This window comes from Cicer arietinum, chromosome 2 (genome assembly GCF_000331145.2).
Source record: "Cicer arietinum cultivar CDC Frontier isolate Library 1 chromosome 2, Cicar.CDCFrontier_v2.0, whole genome shotgun sequence".
In the NCBI taxonomy this organism is placed as follows: Eukaryota; Viridiplantae; Streptophyta; class Magnoliopsida; order Fabales; family Fabaceae; genus Cicer; species Cicer arietinum.
The window spans coordinates 51,636,423-51,652,988 of record NC_021161.2 but is presented as its reverse complement, the minus strand read 5'-3'; the positions used below and the strand labels follow the sequence as shown (position 1 = coordinate 51,652,988).

The 16,566-nt window shown below is 30.7% G+C and overlaps 4 protein-coding genes and 1 pseudogene across 4 annotated transcripts in view; all 5 read right to left on the bottom strand.

Moving 5' to 3' along the window:
- On the bottom strand, nucleotides 1–106 carry LOC113785570 (U5 spliceosomal RNA; annotated as a pseudogene).
- LOC101515395 (protein NOI4-like) overlaps nucleotides 1–2,220 on the bottom strand; it is a 40,510-nt gene extending 38,290 nt beyond the window's left edge. Inside the window, exon 1 of the mRNA XM_004491462.4 lies at nucleotides 2,216–2,220. The gene's annotated coding sequence lies outside the window, so the exon portion shown is untranslated. The remainder of the gene's footprint in view (nucleotides 1–2,215) is intronic.
- On the bottom strand, nucleotides 1,205–2,226 carry LOC101513867 (protein TIC 20-v, chloroplastic). The gene has a single exon (XM_004491458.4). The coding sequence runs from the start codon at nucleotides 2,072–2,074 to the stop codon at nucleotides 1,415–1,417; it is 660 nt and encodes a 219-aa protein (XP_004491515.1). The 5' UTR covers nucleotides 2,075–2,226; the 3' UTR covers nucleotides 1,205–1,414.
- A 3,702-nt stretch (nucleotides 2,227–5,928) lies between these two features.
- Nucleotides 5,929–7,071, bottom strand: LOC101513559 (nuclear transcription factor Y subunit B-3-like). Its single transcript, XM_004491457.4, has one exon. It carries the CDS (start codon nucleotides 6,822–6,824, stop codon nucleotides 6,240–6,242), a length of 585 nt encoding a protein of 194 aa, XP_004491514.1. The 5' UTR covers nucleotides 6,825–7,071; the 3' UTR covers nucleotides 5,929–6,239.
- Nucleotides 7,072–8,977: 1,906 nt separating this feature from the next.
- LOC101513233 (uncharacterized) lies at nucleotides 8,978–16,475 on the bottom strand. The gene is made up of 12 exons (XM_004491456.4): nucleotides 16,334–16,475; nucleotides 13,966–15,575; nucleotides 13,856–13,889; nucleotides 13,651–13,730; nucleotides 13,440–13,499; nucleotides 13,188–13,298; nucleotides 12,517–12,597; nucleotides 12,310–12,393; nucleotides 10,126–10,597; nucleotides 9,804–9,910; nucleotides 9,507–9,537; nucleotides 8,978–9,301 (listed from the first exon to the last, which is right to left on the bottom strand). The coding sequence occupies exons 2-12, from the start codon at nucleotides 15,484–15,486 to the stop codon at nucleotides 9,174–9,176; spliced, it is 2,709 nt and encodes a 902-aa protein (XP_004491513.1). The 5' UTR covers nucleotides 15,487–15,575; nucleotides 16,334–16,475; the 3' UTR covers nucleotides 8,978–9,173.
- Nucleotides 16,476–16,566: the final 91 nt, after the last annotated feature.

Below are 16,566 nucleotides of genomic sequence, written 5' to 3'. Positions count from 1 at the left end.
GGAAAGATCCTTGAAAAAATTTGCGTATGCCGTTAAAGTAGCAATCACACGGAATTCTTTAGTAAAAGGCGAAAGAATTATTCGCTCTGTGATTTCTACACGGCTGCGTAATTCGTCTTGCGTATCCACTTCGATATTTATAAAAGCTCTCTTGTTTGGGGTTTGTTGTGCTTCCCGATGTGGGACATATAAGAGTGTAAGCGAAGAAGTGAGAAAGCATAACTCTTGCTATGTTCAACTTTCAAAGTTGGATCGAATAATACGGGCTTAAAATACCATTCACAAGAGAAAAACAACCAACGTGATCAACTTAATTCAATCCAATATCAACAGAACAAATTGATATAGAAGAAAGTTTTTCCGGAATCATAAAAAATCGTGGACTATCTCTTGTTCCAGTATTAGTCTGTTATGCATTACTTTTATTAACAAGGGGATGCTAAAATTTTAGACTTCTTGACTTTTCACGAACTATAATAATTTGTAAGGATAGGATAATAAGGATGAGATTTTGAGTCACTAAATCATTATTACTATTATATCATAAACATTGCTATTGTGTCTAGAAGACTATAGCTAGATCTAATTCCTCTAAATATTAGAAAACTGTTAAGCAGAAAAATGAATGCTTAAATGGTTTTTAATCCAAAACTCTTTAGATAAAATAAAGCTAGTATCCCTGGCTCCATATGTTAGAGAGCTCACAGCTAAGGCATAACCAATTGGTATGAATAATCGTTTGTGGCAAATTATGGTTTGAATTTCTATTAAGTGAGTGCTCACATTTAGTACCAACTCAGAGAAACTATAAAACATAGAGAAAAGAATATAAAATTTGCAAAATTCTTCTATGTTTCCTCTTCTCCCTATTCTCTATTATGCATAAATAGTAGTTTTAAATTGCAGACTAACTACATCAAAGATTCAAAATCAACTAATGAAGTTGTAGTATAGTTGCCAACTACACTATTATTCTGGAAAGAAATATAAATCAATTAAACTTATCTAATGACCACATTGAACCGCAATGGACCTCAAGATCCTTAGTGTTTTCGAAAGACAACACTTTGATCCCAGAATATAGCTAAAATTAAAAAACAACAATGTAATTATGTAATAAGAACTAAAGGCATAACTTCTATTCAATTAACAACAATATACTACAAAGGGAAGTTTCTCAGTGTCTCAAATTCACCAAAAAAACTAAAGCCAGACTAAGAAATTACTTAAATTGAAAGCCATATAAGAACACAGCAAAATTAGAAACAAATAAAATATGTTTCCTTACATTACAACATTATAGGATTGCTATTAAAGAAGTGAAAGAGCAATCTTTATTGCACTACCAAAATTCTGAATTTAAACAATAAGTTGCTATACAAATAAATTACCAAATAAATGGTATACATTGAAATCAAAGAACTTGTCTATCAGCTGCTTCAGCAACAATGGGCAATCTAGGGATTTGACCCAAAATACAAGAAGAAGAACCATAAATCAAGCACACCAACAGAAACAAAAACACAGTGCTATCCAAACTCATCAACAAATCCAAACCCAACCCACCTCTTGGATTAAACCCTCTTTCCAAAAGATCAGGAAAAATCAACAGAACATCAAGAACAATAGCTTGCATTGTATTGAACCTCACATATTTACTAAAATTAGGGTTTCTGACAACAAAAAAGTAAAGTGTCAAAAACACAAGAAACCCATTAAAGGGAAAACTTTTGAAAACCCTAATTGCAGGAACCAATGGTTGAACAATAGCTTGAATAGGGTAAAACTGAGTGATTACAAATTTTCCATATTGAATACCATCAAAAAAAGGGTAAAAGTAACAAAGAGCTGAAATCAAACGGTCAGGAGCATCAGCTGAGTCATTTTCATTGGATTTGGCAACAATTAGGGTTCTGAGTTTGTTGGGTTTAGTGAATTTCTTTGGAAGTGTGTTTAGAGTGAGAAATGAAGGGTTTGAAGAGGAAAAGAGAAAGGATGATGATTGAAGTGGTTTCTTCTGTGAGAGATTTATAGGTGCTATAGCTACAGAGGAGAAGAGGGTGGAACTGGACATGGTTAAAGATTTAAACTTCACAAAGAAAGGTTTGGTTTTTGTGTGAATGAATGGTATAGTTTGGGAGGGTGAGGTAAAGATGAGGAACTTCAAGGAGAGTATGAGAGACTAGGATAGATAACAACACTAATTTTCTAACAAGAAAAGAAAATTAAAAATATCTTTGGCTATAAGCTATATGAAAAACAATTAATATTATATATATTATTTGAGCATAAAAAAATACTCTAGCAGCAATTTCTCTCTTCTTTTTATTATATTTTTATTATTTTTTAAATGTTTTATTTTAATGTTTAACAAGGGAAAAAAATGTCCCATCAATATGTTAAATATTGTCATTTAAGAATATATGACATCATTATTTTTAATAAAAAAATTTCATCGGGATCAAAATTATAAAGCGTTAAACTTACGGTAAAAAATATTGATTTTAACTAAGTGATTGACTTTTATGAACTTCAATTAAGGATATATCATTCAAATGAATCAGAGTTTAAATTCTGACGAGAACAATCTTAATCAGATATTACTTATCTTTTAGCCAAACTCTAAATTATTAAGATCATAATATTAATATATATATATATATATATATATATATCTTTTATTATCGATGTTTGTCTCTCATATGGCTGGATAGCAAACTGGGTTCGTCCATTACCGCCCAGCCCGAAGCGGGTGAGGGGAATTGGATGGATTAGACTGGTTTCTAACGGGTCCAGCAGATAATAAATTAGGGTTCAAAGAGGTAGGAACGGGCGGATTCGGGTCATTGATTTGAAACCGCTGGTGACTGACCCTTCCGAATATAGATTTATTATTTATTATTAATAATTATAATTTTTGGTATTGGGTTGGATATTTACCAAGCCCAATTTGATCTAACTCAACCCTAACTTCAACAATCACACTCGCACTGACACAACCACACCATCACCAAACCCTACTTTCAACCTATCGAGTTCTCTCTTCACTCACACACACCAACTATTCATTCAGGTTGTCATCACTCAACACTCTCAGAAGTCACAACAACTAACCCTAATCCTCTCAAGTTTCAACAACGACCAACGTCTCTTCTTTCTCCTAAAGGTTGTTATCACTTACTATTCCTTCTATCTTTACTCTTTAATTTATCGTTCTACACTTTTCGGTCTCTTAGATCTTGTTTTAAAAAAATACATTTTTTTCATCTTTGTTGTTTTTAATTTGTTGATCTTGTTCTAATCTCTTTTGCGATCGTTCTTATCTAATTAATGATTATCAATTAATTTCTATACAATTTCTCATATTGACAAGTAAAGATGAGAAATGTGTATTTAGTTTTTTTGTATCGAGTAATTAAGATGATTCTATATGTTAGAATGGACATCAAATATGGTATTATTTGTATTGATTTGTTATATAGACAATGTACATTTAGTTTATATTTTATAAAATATTTAGATTTTATAAATATGAATAGACAATGTATATTAAGTTTACATTTTACACGATGGTTGGATTTATAAACATGCTTACATCTCAACCTATAAATTGTATATATATATTAATGTTGCTTCAATGGTTATTTTTTTTATCTATAACAACTAAAAATTAGGGCTATAAAATGTTCATTACAAAACAAAATCGGGACAAAATTGCTCATTTTTAAAGGAAAAATTAAAATAGTTATATAAACAGAAATTATGGACAAAAAATGACTTTAATTTTAAAATATCTAACAATAAATGGACCAAAAATATAGTTAGGCAAAAAAAATTACTTGGATCAAAAAACAAAATGGCCAATAAAATCGACCCGTAAGAAATCATCCGTGACTCGTTTTACCTTTTACCTAACTAAACCGAACTCTTTCCTGGACGAAAATGAACCTGTATTTTTTTATCCGTGAATTGGACCGGTTAGGATTTTTCGTCCCGAACCCGCCCTATCCCCTCATCTTTAAAAAAATGTAATTATATTAATCTAACTGTGATAAAAAAAAAAATGTAACTATATTGTCAAATTAGCAATCCTTCGAAGAAAAAATATAAACAAAATCACTAAATATAAGAAAAAATCAACAAGTACTTATCTTTTATTTAATTATAGTATATATAAAATACCACTAATTTAACTCAACCTTTTATATTTCCAATAACTTGACTTATTATTGAATGATAATTTAGATAATAAATTTAGATTTTTTACTGAGATTACATAGATTAAATATAACAACTATATTTATTAATATATGTAATTTTATCTACTTTTGCTTATAATTCATTATAAATAGAGTATTATTTATTGTACTAGAATATGTTTGATTTAAGTGATAAGAGATTCATACACTATAAATAAATAGTTTGATGTTCAATCTTATTTTAATATATGAAGAAATTTTTTATTAAAAGGAAATAATCACCTTGTAAAATAAACACGGTGGATATTTTGGTACTATAATATAATTATAAAAAAAAATAAGTATTATTTATTAAATAATTTTAAAGTCTTAAAATAATTTTCTTAATAATCTCATTTATTATTTGTCTAAAAATTATAGGAAATATACTATTGAACTATTAAATAATAACTTTAACAAATTTTAGATTTTAAGAATCTTTATTTAATAGTTTTAATTTTAAGTGATTATTAAAGATAGTGTATAAGTGTGTTTATATGAGAACATAACATGCTCAGCAAAATGAGATTAATATTAAATGAAAAGATATAACTATTATTTTTACTAATTGTTATTAAAATGAATAAATCAACTAACGAAATTATAATCACATATGACTAATTACACATATATATCTAATATTAACTATTTATTTATTAATTAACGGTTGACATTATTTATTTTATTATTTAGAATAGATTGTTTTAAAGTAAGTAATTTAAAGTGATTTGCTAAGAAAGTTTGATACATTATTTATAAATCAAACTTAGTATTTTTCATTATAAAATTAAAATCTATATTTTCTTAAATTGTCCAACTCGATTAATTGACCAAAGATGTTCTAAGTGCAAGAATTCAAAATTTGGGATTGCAGAGAATCCGAATTCTTAAGATCATAGACAAGTATCCATTCTTCATGATTAGATTAGTAGTATCTATCCATTGACTCATGCTCAAAGAAAGGAAACGCCCTCGTCCAAACTTCAAAACCAGTAGATATGTATCTTTTGAGTATTTCAAGCAACATGACCTGATAAATTCCTAGCTAGTTGCATATGCTTAACAAAGAAAGCAAACTTTGAATATGTTCCCCATATGCATGTTGACCATCCAAGTTATTCATGTTGTAAAATTTATTTATTATTTTTTTAATCTAATTTGGAGCAAATAGAGTACATCAATTTTTTGTCTATGGTTATTTTTACATAAAATAATTATATTTGAAGTGTTGTTTTCATCGATTATGAAATAAAAATTCATCCGAACAAAAAATTAAAATATTTGCGGTTGGTTTAGATGAAATTTTAAAAGAATATTATGCAATAAGTATTACATTAAACTAAGTATTATTAATAAAAATTAAAACTAACAAAAAAATAAATTTATGCAATACTTAATACTATTATATATATGTATATATATAATTTAGTTGGGTTTGATTTTGAAAATTGAATATAAAAATTCGATCTAATCCATAATATTTTTAGTAGAGAGAAACCAAACACATACGATAATATTCAGTTTTCTGTGCGATTTTTAAATTCTTTTAAATCGTTTGGATGTACATCCCTCTAAGACGGAGTACTTGAATTCACATTACTATTTACTAATATATTTAATAACTAAACTAACCAATAAAAACAATGACCATTGTTTGATACAATTAGTATAACAGTTGAAACAATCAGTATAGCACTAGCCACTATAATCAATCAATTAACATTAAAAATAAACATAAAAAAAGTACAAAAAGCAGAGAAAGGATTGTTGATTTGTATGGTACAACAACATTTTGCAATACAACTGCTAACCCACTTTCGTCTTCACTCCGAGGGTTACTTAGTGTGTCTGCCAATCATCACTAATTTAATAATCAAAAAAACTAAAATTCCCACTTTTGCGTAATGCTCCACAATTATGAGTCCAAGACTCTTCAACATCTTATAATTTTTTTTTTAAATTAGAATTAACACTAAAAAAAAAAACTTGTCCACACCAAATCTACCTGGGTCTACCCGCATTAGATCCAGGATTAGGATAACCGGGCCCACCACCCTTATTACCCATAACAGGTGAACCAGTTACAGGCACTTGATGAAAACCACCAGAACCGTACACGTGTCCCTGATGTTGATGATGCATGATCATTCCAACCTGCGAAGCACCATAGTCGTAAACCGAAGACGAAGAAGAAGAAGGAGGAGCCACGTCCTTGTCACGTGCTGCAGCAACGGTTTTCTCACCTTCGATCTCTCTGAATCGTTGAAGATAAATCTTCAGAGGTTCAACATACTCCTCGAACCCTAGCGTAGTCATCGCCCAAAGTAGATCGTCTCCGTTGATCGTCTTTCGTTTCTCCCTCTGACACTTATCGGAGGCTTCGCCGGTGATGAAGCTTATGAACTCCGATACACATTCCTGTACAGTTTCTTTCGCGTCTTTCGAGATCTTCGCGTTCGCCGGTAACGCCTTTTTCATTATTCTACTCACGTTCGCTATCGGTAGAAATCGGTCCTGTTCACGAGGTGATAACTCGCTGTTCCCGGCGTTCTGTGTTCCTCCCGATTCGTTGTCAGAATCAGCCATTCACTCACTGAAAAATTATAATTCCTTCGATTTCGTGGTTTCAGAAGAATTCTGATTACGATTTCGAAGCATTCAATTATGGAACGGAACGGAGTGCGGTGTTTGGAGTTTGACGGTGGACGGTGAGTTGTGGCGGCTGGTCCGGCGAGGAGTGAAGATGGAGGGAATGGAATGAGCATGATGTCCGTTGGATTGAGTGGGTTAATAAGGCTTTATCTGGTGGACACGTGGAACGTTGTAGGCCGTTGTTAGTAGATAAGTGTTTCTTTGGGTGGACGGGTTTTGAGCCATTAGATTGGATGAGGGAGTGATTATTTGAACCGTTGATTTGGTATCTGCCGCGTGGTCTAGTCTGACTTGGACTCTCTAATCGCGTTTCATTTCAATCCTCTTCGTCTTTCAAAAATGTTCCAATTAGTTATTTGTAATTTTCTTTTTAAAAATGAGAATAATTATCATATGTGCTATTAATGAATCTCAAACAACTATTTACATGATATTTTTAAATTAGATGATGAAAATCAAACTATTTTAAATATCAAACAATTATGATTGATTGATAATATAAATATGATTATTATGTTGATATATATAAATTTAATATTTTAAATATATATATATATTGTGAATTAAAAAAATTACAACGATGTTTTCAATTTTGTATTAATAGTTTTATACAAACATTCAATAAAAATTTATTATTTTATAATATCATTCTATAATTTGTAATTATATTTTAAAATTAAAAATATAATATATAAAATAGAGGACTTAATTTCATTGTTAATTTTGAAAATGTGGATAATTCTAATGGTAAAAGACTATTATTTATTCTTGAAAACAAAATTATGATTTATTAATTAAGTGGTTAGATGTTTGATATCTAATTTTTGGATATAAAAAAATCAATTAAAAGAATATAATTTATATTCACTTTCTATCCAACAAAGTTTTTCAATAAAAAACAATCACATTTAAACGATTATCTATAACATAGTAATCATAAAAAATTCTTATATCGATAATGTATGTCTATTAGACATATAGTTAAACAAGCTAATGAACATGTGTCGGTGTTGGCAGTGGCATTCTCAGCATGGGTCCTTTGATTGCAATGTTGTTGCTATTTAAGGTCACCTGCCCGGCCACTATCATATTAGTGCATGTGTCCATTATTAATTCTAAAGGGCAGAGTACATGGAATGAATAGTTGATCACTGTAACTTTTCTTCCTTTCTAAGCAAGTTATCTTTAAATATAATAAAACACGTATGACACATTGATGGCGTTGGTGCTAATCAATTTAAGTGCATGTTTGATGTTTGGTTCAATTAAGTGATTATTCAAATAATTTGGAGACATATACCTTTCACACGTACAAATGGGTGGCACTAGTTATAATCAGTGGTCACATAAACAGTGACTTTGCATGTAGGCTTCCACTATTAAACATTACTGTTATCAGTGCTTAGTGGGTCATTGAATATGCATAATTGTTTTAATATATGATTTTGATGTGATGTCCTTTCCCTTGTTTCTTTTTCTTTGGTACATAATCTTTTGTTTTATACGCAAAAATTTATATAATAGCAAATTAGGAAAAATATCGAATTCAATGTAGTTATCAAGTTATTATGATATAAAGGTCGAAAATCCCTCCAAAAGGATTAAGAACAAAAATTAAAATTTTACCTACCGTGCTAAAAATATGAGTTAGTGAATTTAAATGTACATTTAACAGCCATTTTGGCAATCTTGTAATACTAAATACTTTTATATTCTGTGAATACCCAATATAAATATCTCTTAGCTTCCCAAATATGGAGCTAAATGATATTTAACCAAACAAAAATATGTTAATGTCTCCAAACTAATAGAATGATTAGAAATATAAAAGTGTCTTGAGTAAATAATTTAATTAAAAGCTTATTCAATAGACATTTAACATATAAAAGTTCATGCCATTGCTTTTCAACAAATCAAACACGTGATTTTGCAACAGAATACGAAGATTAAGAAGAAACAGACTTGACCATGCAGCTTATATATATCAATACACAGAAAGGTTACAACTAACAACAACATAAAATGTTTATCAAACTAGAAAGTTAGTTGTATTCACGGAAAGTTAAACCCTACATATACTGTTGATGTGTAATCAAGAAACTGCATACTGATATATGAATATAATATATCAAAACAAAAGCCTCCACAAAATATTGAATGTACTGGCTTGTTGTCTCATAGATTCTATGGATGCTAACAATAATAAGTTACAGCAACATTTGCTCTACAAAATGTACACATAATGCATAACTAGTCAAAAGTATAGGTTGATAATGAACCTATCTATGTATCTTCATCATTCTCATCATCCCTTCCTTCTTCATCTTCATCAGCTAGTTTTGTCATCTCTTCTTGAATCATAATCTTTATAGATGCCTTTCTAGACGTTAGATCCACGGAGAATTGCTTACCTGGAAAATGGTCAGCAAAGTTGTTATTAGTCATTTAAACTTAAGCTAAAAAAAGTTACACTCATTTTTTATAAACATAAAGAGGCTTTGCTTTTAAAGCCATAAAAGTTACACTAATTTGTAATCCAGTAGTTGCAACTGAAAAATATATTATTATTAAACTTAAAACAAAAACAAAAAGGTAATAAAAGTAAATGGTACATACCAAGTAGCTTCAGAATGTCAGTAAATGTAGCCTGCAGAAGCAAAACAATGTTATAGTTTTGAACTACAGAAAGCCTTCATTGGAGGTATAATTAAGATTAAAATCAAAGTTAACAGCTAAAATTTTAATAGCATCTAACTCAATATGAATACTAGAGATGAAAGTCGCAAACCCGAAATTTGGTAACATTGGACATGACAATTGCAATATTTGACATCAATGCTAATCCAGTTTTATAAATTCCACTTGTAGATATGAAGGAATAAAAAAACTTTCAAAGATAATTAGACTTCGTACCGTATTGAAGTCGACTTCTTTAAAAATATCACATATTGCAACGCGTAACTGGTCATCACTGGGGTTGAACTTCTCTTTGTTTTTGCCCTTTCTTTTAGTAACCTTTTCTGCTTGATAAATACATATAGAAGATTCATAAAGTACATATAGGAAGATACTATAATAATAGGAAAAGTAAACAACGTTAACTTCAAAGATTTTTATGCATGTCATAAGCTTAAAATAGTAATTTATTTCACTAATCACTACAGCAAAAAGGTGTTATAATCAAAATATTTTTCAATGAAATAATCAATAGGGGGAGAGAGTTTGCAATGTCTACCTGTTTTGTCTTTGGAGGAAGACTTGGTGAGAGTTGACCATTTCTGCCTTCCTTGTTTTACATTTTTCTTCTTCCTCGAAAAGACCTTTGGACTTCCGTCACTATCGTCATCAGACTCGGAGTACGCAGACAATGATTTCTTAGAAGTTCTCTTTGGTGTGGCGCGAGATTTTGTTTCAACGGTCGTTTTCTTTGCTTTACCTTTAGCAGCAGATCCTTTCTTTCTGGAAGATGTTCTATTAGTTGTTTTACTCACTTTCTTCACATCTTCAGAGTCGTTATCAGAGTCACTTTTATCCTCACTTTCAGATTTCTCAGGCATTTCATCCTCAGATTTGTCTGGAACACCTTTTTCATTTTCATTTTTCTCTTCATTCTCTTCATCTTTCTCTTCTTCCTCGGACTCATTTTCTGTGTCAGTTTCACTTTTTCTCTCCTCTGCTCCTGAAGAATCGTCATTTTTCTTCCGACTCTGAAAAAGTTAACATAATAGTTAGAAACTAAAAATCCAAATAACTAGTCTATGAAATTCCAAATGAAAAGAAACTAAAATTGCACATATTATTTAGGCTAAATTAATCTTTTAGATATTAACTTATTTTCTGGTTTCAGTTTAGTCTCTTAATTATTTTTCGTTCCGTTTTGGTCCCTTACTTATACTTTGGTTAGTCACGCTGGTCTTTTCCGTTAATTTATGTTAAAAAAGTTAAGTTTTGTAATCTCACTCATCTTCAAACTCATAAACTCAGAATTTTTTTATCTCATTCAATCTAAAAACCCAAAAAACTCATCAAACTTATCATCTTCAAACCCATAAACTATCAAATCCATAACTTAAAAATTCAAATCCTTAACATTTCAAACTTAGACAAATGAAAAAAACCCTTAATCAATTCTTCTTCTTTAGAATTCCCATGTGAATCAACAACAATCTATTCTTTAATTTTCTTTAAAGAATTTAAAAAAATATAATTTATCATATTCATCACCTACATCATCCAAACCCAGAAATTCATCACCCCTTCAATCCAAAAAATTCATCAAACCTATAATCTTTGAACTAAACCTCATATCCAAAAAAAACTCATCAAACTCAAACCTTTCAAACCCAAAACAGGCAAAGATGGCATCAAATCAATGTTGGGCATGAAATCCAAACACGAACTTAAAATAAAAAGAATCTGTAAGCCAAGTACACACACATACAAACAAATCTCAAACACGACCTTATGTGATAACTACAACACACGCATAAAAACACAAACTTACCTAAACCAAACACCAATAAAAAATCTCAAATCCAAACACCTTGAATCTGTAAAATTGAAAGAAAATTCTAACACGACCTTAAAGCGATATGAATCGAGTAATTAAGAAACATATTAGAGATTCGTGAAGAACATTGAGTCTTGTTTTGAATCCTTTGTGAATTAACAAAAAAAGAGATTTTTCATTTTTATGAGTTTGAAAACATTATAGATTTTTCTGAGTTATGGATTTGAAAGGTTATGTTTGAAGATCATAAGTTTGATGAATTATCTAAGTTTTTAGATAGAAAAATATCAGAGATTTTTGGGTTTATAGATTTGAAGATGAGTGAGATGAAGATGACAAAACTCACAAAAGTTAATGTTTTTTTGGTAGAAATTAAAATAAATGACCAACTTAACTAACGGAAGTATAGTTAAGGGACAAAAACAGAACGAAAAAATAATTAGGGGACTAAAATGAAACCAGAAAATAAATTAAGGGACTAAAACAGTAATTTAACATATTATTTATGAAGTAATTGTAGTATATGATCACCACAAGAATGATTCAATGGACATTTGTCACCTATATATAATTATGTTTTGTGTCCAAATCAATTTTTAGTACTCAAGTCCAAATCATTTTTTAGTACTCAAGTCCAAATCACTTTTTAGTACTCGTCGTGTTTTTAAACGGGTTTCACTGTACTAGTTGAAAATTCTAATAATGTCATACATATGGCAATATAATTAAATTTCAATCACTTCCTCTCAACAATGATTACAATAAGAAACATTGTAATGGACCGTTAATATGCAAACAGTTTATCTATATAGCCCATGGTGCACTCTTCATTGGGACAATTTGAAGGCATTTTTCTGCATATCTAAAATTACATTTCAAATTTCTGAAATTAAAATCATGAAATAGCACCTTAGCAGAACGTCTTGACGTTGCTGTTCCAGGCCTTGATGAACCTCGTTTTGCTATGCGCTTGCGCTTTTTTCCTTTAATGGACTACAAAAAACATAAGTCATATGAATCGTTGGCTTTGTACCAAAAGCACTTGTCTTGAGTAAAAACATAATAAAATAAGACACTAGGAGAAAAGGTTGAAAAGAAAAGGAAATTATAATAAACCTTTTGTTGTTCTGAAAGTAGTACAGATGTTGTCACTTGAGGGGCAACCAAAAAGTCTATTAGCTTTGCAATAATATCTTCCTGCATATGTAGAAGATTATTAGCATGAGAAAAAATGGGTGTTAAATCAACACAAAATAAGACATTGAGGACTGCATTGGCAATTGACACACACAGCGCACTCAAGCATGAAAAAATAGACATAGTAATAATAATACAGTCCCCAAATTCCGAAGTTCAAGTGAAAAAAAGCCGAGGTTTTGAAAATAAATCAAAGAGATTGGCCAAAAAAGTTCTGGCGAAAATAAACCACCTTGCATAAAATTGCAACATTTCACTGACAATCTAGAAAATTGAAATTGATATAATATGACAACATTAAAAATTACAAGACATGACCCAGGTATAATATTAGTATAAAATTTAAATGAAAATATAAATCTTTTTCCTTAAATCAAAAGAGATAATCAATATTTTAAAAGCATAGTTCATTTTAGATAATGGTGTAATAAAATGCTATGGTTTATCTAATTATTGTGGTATTCCAGCCTGTATTGATATAAAAGTTCAAAAAATAGAAGCAAATATTTATAAAATACAATTAGTAGCATCTGAAGTGTCAAACACGAACATGACTATTATATAGCCTCAACAGAGCTAAAGCAACAAACCTTCCTTGTATTTGCCTTTGCAACTTGTAAGTCAAGCACATCGCAGAATTCCAGCAATTTCTCTTTATTACACTTGTCAAATTTTTCTTTTACTTTAATCATTTGCTTTTCCTGCAGTAAAATATTTGGTTTTAGAAGCTTAGGCAGAAAAGTCCTTTATTTATGCATAAAACAAGTACTCATTTTGTTATATATGACTTGATTGCAAGTTACAAGCATCCATTTTTCATACATCTTAGCAGTAATAATTACCTCATTTTCATGCCACACAAAACCAGAAAACCTTGATATATTGTTCTTAATCTCGGCTGCCTGCGAATTAAACTGTAAAACATTAGTCAAATAGAAACATAATAACATCTGTGTGACCTGTCAATTTCATCAAGTGAAACCTTTTAACAGAAATAAGTGGTAGAAAATGACTGTGATTGAAAGAATAGATTGTGTATGAAGTAGAATATACCTTTCCTCTCCTACCAAAGAGGATTGTATGGAGCAATCTGAAAGTATCATCAACCTTCCTTCTAGATAATTTAAATGCCACTGAAGCATAAAATGCAAGAGTCATATAGTTATTAGCTGAAGAAGCAGAAACATGTATCTATGGCATAAAGTGCATTACAGACACCGTAGTTCAAAGAAGAATGAGAACAAATGAAACACTATACCATTGGGGATATCTTTTAAAGGCATGCCACGACCCTGCAAAGTGAAAGAAAAACGGTAAACAAAATAAGTTTCAAATATAACACACAATTAAGGCTTACTAAATGAATACCTTTTCAATGTGAAATTCTTTGGATGCATCTTTCTCATATGATTCTACCAACCTCTCCACTGATTTCCTTTCACGCACGGGTCGATTGGCTGTAGGAGTCCTTGGCTCTGTCTCCTTCAGTTCCTTTATTTTCTTTTTCACCTGCTCCTCATGGATGTTTTCTCTCCCACGCTTTTTTAATCCTTTCTCCCCTTTAATATCTCCAGCATCATCATCTTCTTCATTTGACTTATCGTCAACTTTATCCTTACCATCTTCCACCTCTTCTTGACTTATGTCTTTTTGGCCGCTCTCATATTTGTCTTCAGGGATACCCTTTGTCTCCTTATGTTCCTTTATTTTCTTTCTCACCTTCTCCACACTGACCTTTCCTCTCGCACGCTTGTTCAATACTTTCTTTACTTTAATATCTTCTTCATTTGACTTATCGTCAACCTTATCCTTATTATCGTCCTTCTCCTCCTCTTGACTTTTCTCCTTTTCACTGTTCTCATCTTTGACTTCAGTGATACCCTTTGTCTCCTTTTGCTCCTTTATTTTCTTTTTCACCTTCTCCCCATCAATCTTTCCTCTCCCACATTTTTTCAGTCCTTTCTCAACTTTAATATATTCTGCCTTATCTTCTTCATTTGACTTATGATCAACCTTATCCTTACCCTTCTCTTCCTCTTCTTGATTTTTCTCCTTTTCACTGCCCTCATCTTTTCCTTCAAGGATACCCTCTTCATCCATGACATCTAATTCTGGTTTCTTAGCTTCAACGCTTTCTCTATCTTCTTTAATATCCATAGTTTCCTTAATCTTAGTTTCTTCATCCAATTTATCATGATCAAACCCGTTACCATCTTTCTTATTTTCTTCTGTTTCATTAACAGAATCATCTTTCTTATTTTCTTCTGTTTCATTCACAGAATCGTCTTTCTTATTTTCTTCTGATTCTTTCATACTAACATCATTCTTATCCTCTTTTATTTCTTCCCCAACATCAACTTTCTTATCCTCTTTGAATTCTTCCCCTTCATCGACTTTCTTATCCTCTTTTAATTCTTCCCCTTCATTGACTTTCGTATCCACTTTTAATTCTTCCCCTTCATTGACTTTCTTATCCTCTTTTAATTCTTCCCCTTCATCGACTTTCTCACCCTCTTTTAATTCTTCCCCTTCATCGACTTTCTCACCCTCTTTTAATTCTTCCCCTTCAACAATTTTCTTATCCTCGTTTATTTCTTCCCCTTCATCAACTTTCTTATCCTCTTGGTTTACTCCCTCATCGGCAACTTTGTTATCATCTTTTATAACATCACCATCCTCAGCTTTCTTATCCTCTTCTACTACTAGTTCTTCCTCCTCACTTGCTTTCTTATTGACTTCCATTTCTTTTATACCATCCTCCTTCAAGTCTTTGACTGTGTTATTCTCCAATATTTTTCCTCCCTTAGATTCTGCATCCTTCTTCTCACTCGTGTCATCTAAAGTTTTATCAGTCTTGGAAACTGTATTAACTGTTTCTTCCTCACCCATACCAATCTTATCTAAACTAAATCAATAAATTACTTCTTCCTACACACTCTTTGCACTACAATGGCTTCGTTGAATTCGACAACTTTTGCCTATCAATGTAAACAAAACAAAAAAAAAACATAAGAAAACTCTAGTTTAAGAACATCATCAATGGCAACATACAAAAAAAAAAAAAGAGGGGCAAAATTTGTTTAAGCTTCAATAAGCTATTAGTATTCTCAATATTAGATTACACAATATCCATATCGATACAAATTATCTTTTTTCCTAAAATGGAAGATTGTTTCAAGCAGGTGCCCGAAATAAAAAATTTCAACAGCTATCCCAACTGAAAAAACCATATATATCCAATGTCATGACAAATTAACAACAAATTGCAATAAAAGCTTGAAAATTGACCCCAACACTAAATCAATAAAAAAAAAATGTAGTTTATTTGTATTTTATTTTTTTCTAACCCTCCATAATTAGAATCTTTGACCCCCAGTTAGGACATTGGGGGATGGGAAAGAAATGCACTTTACAAAGAATAAAAACAAGACAAGTAGCACTCTCTAGTTAGGGTAGAGGAATAATTCAACTATGGAAGAAAATAATCAAACTAAGAATTTGAATTTTGGACTAAAAACATATTTATGGTTAAAAATCAAAAGACCAAGCTCATCCAAAACAAGGGCAACCATAGTCAACAAAAATTATATTAGCATAGCACATTTATGGTTAAAAAATAATTTCTATACATCATTAATCATTTTTAATGCCCTAAAGTTCCACACAATAATTAAGTGAAAAGAGAAAGATGCAAACTTTGAACTGAAAAGAGAGAGATTGAAGGAGAGGAACTTACAAATTGGGAAGTTGAAAGAGAACAATTGAAAAAGCTTTAAATTTTCTGTATGATCTCTTTCTCACTCACTCACTCTTTTGAGTGACACAGTGGGGCTATTTCTGACAATTCATAATTCGGACTTCAAATGCGGATTTTAAAAGCAAAAATTAAGTGACACGTGGAACGTGTGTCGCATAAATTCTGAATGGGAATTATCGAACGGTGGAGATGTGGTTTCCATAGGTACGTGC

Bases quoted from the DNA above. Each gene is read 5' to 3' on its own strand.
- LOC101513559 (XM_004491457.4), bottom strand. From the start codon at position 6,824: ATGGCTGATTCTGACAACGAATCGGGAGGAACACAGAACGCCGGGAAC.
- LOC101513233 (XM_004491456.4), bottom strand. From the start codon at position 15,486: ATGGGTGAGGAAGAAACAGTTAATACAGTTTCCAAGACTGATAAAACT. The intron at 13,500-13,650 runs GTATATTCTACT...TTTAATTCGCAG, and splicing joins TCTTTGGTAGGAGAGGAAAG to GCAGCCGAGATTAAGAACAA. The intron at 12,394-12,516 runs GTTTATTATAAT...TGTTTTTTGTAG, and splicing joins TACTTTCAGAACAACAAAAG to TCCATTAAAGGAAAAAAGCG.
- LOC101513867 (XM_004491458.4), bottom strand. From the start codon at position 2,074: ATGTCCAGTTCCACCCTCTTCTCCTCTGTAGCTATAGCACCTATAAAT.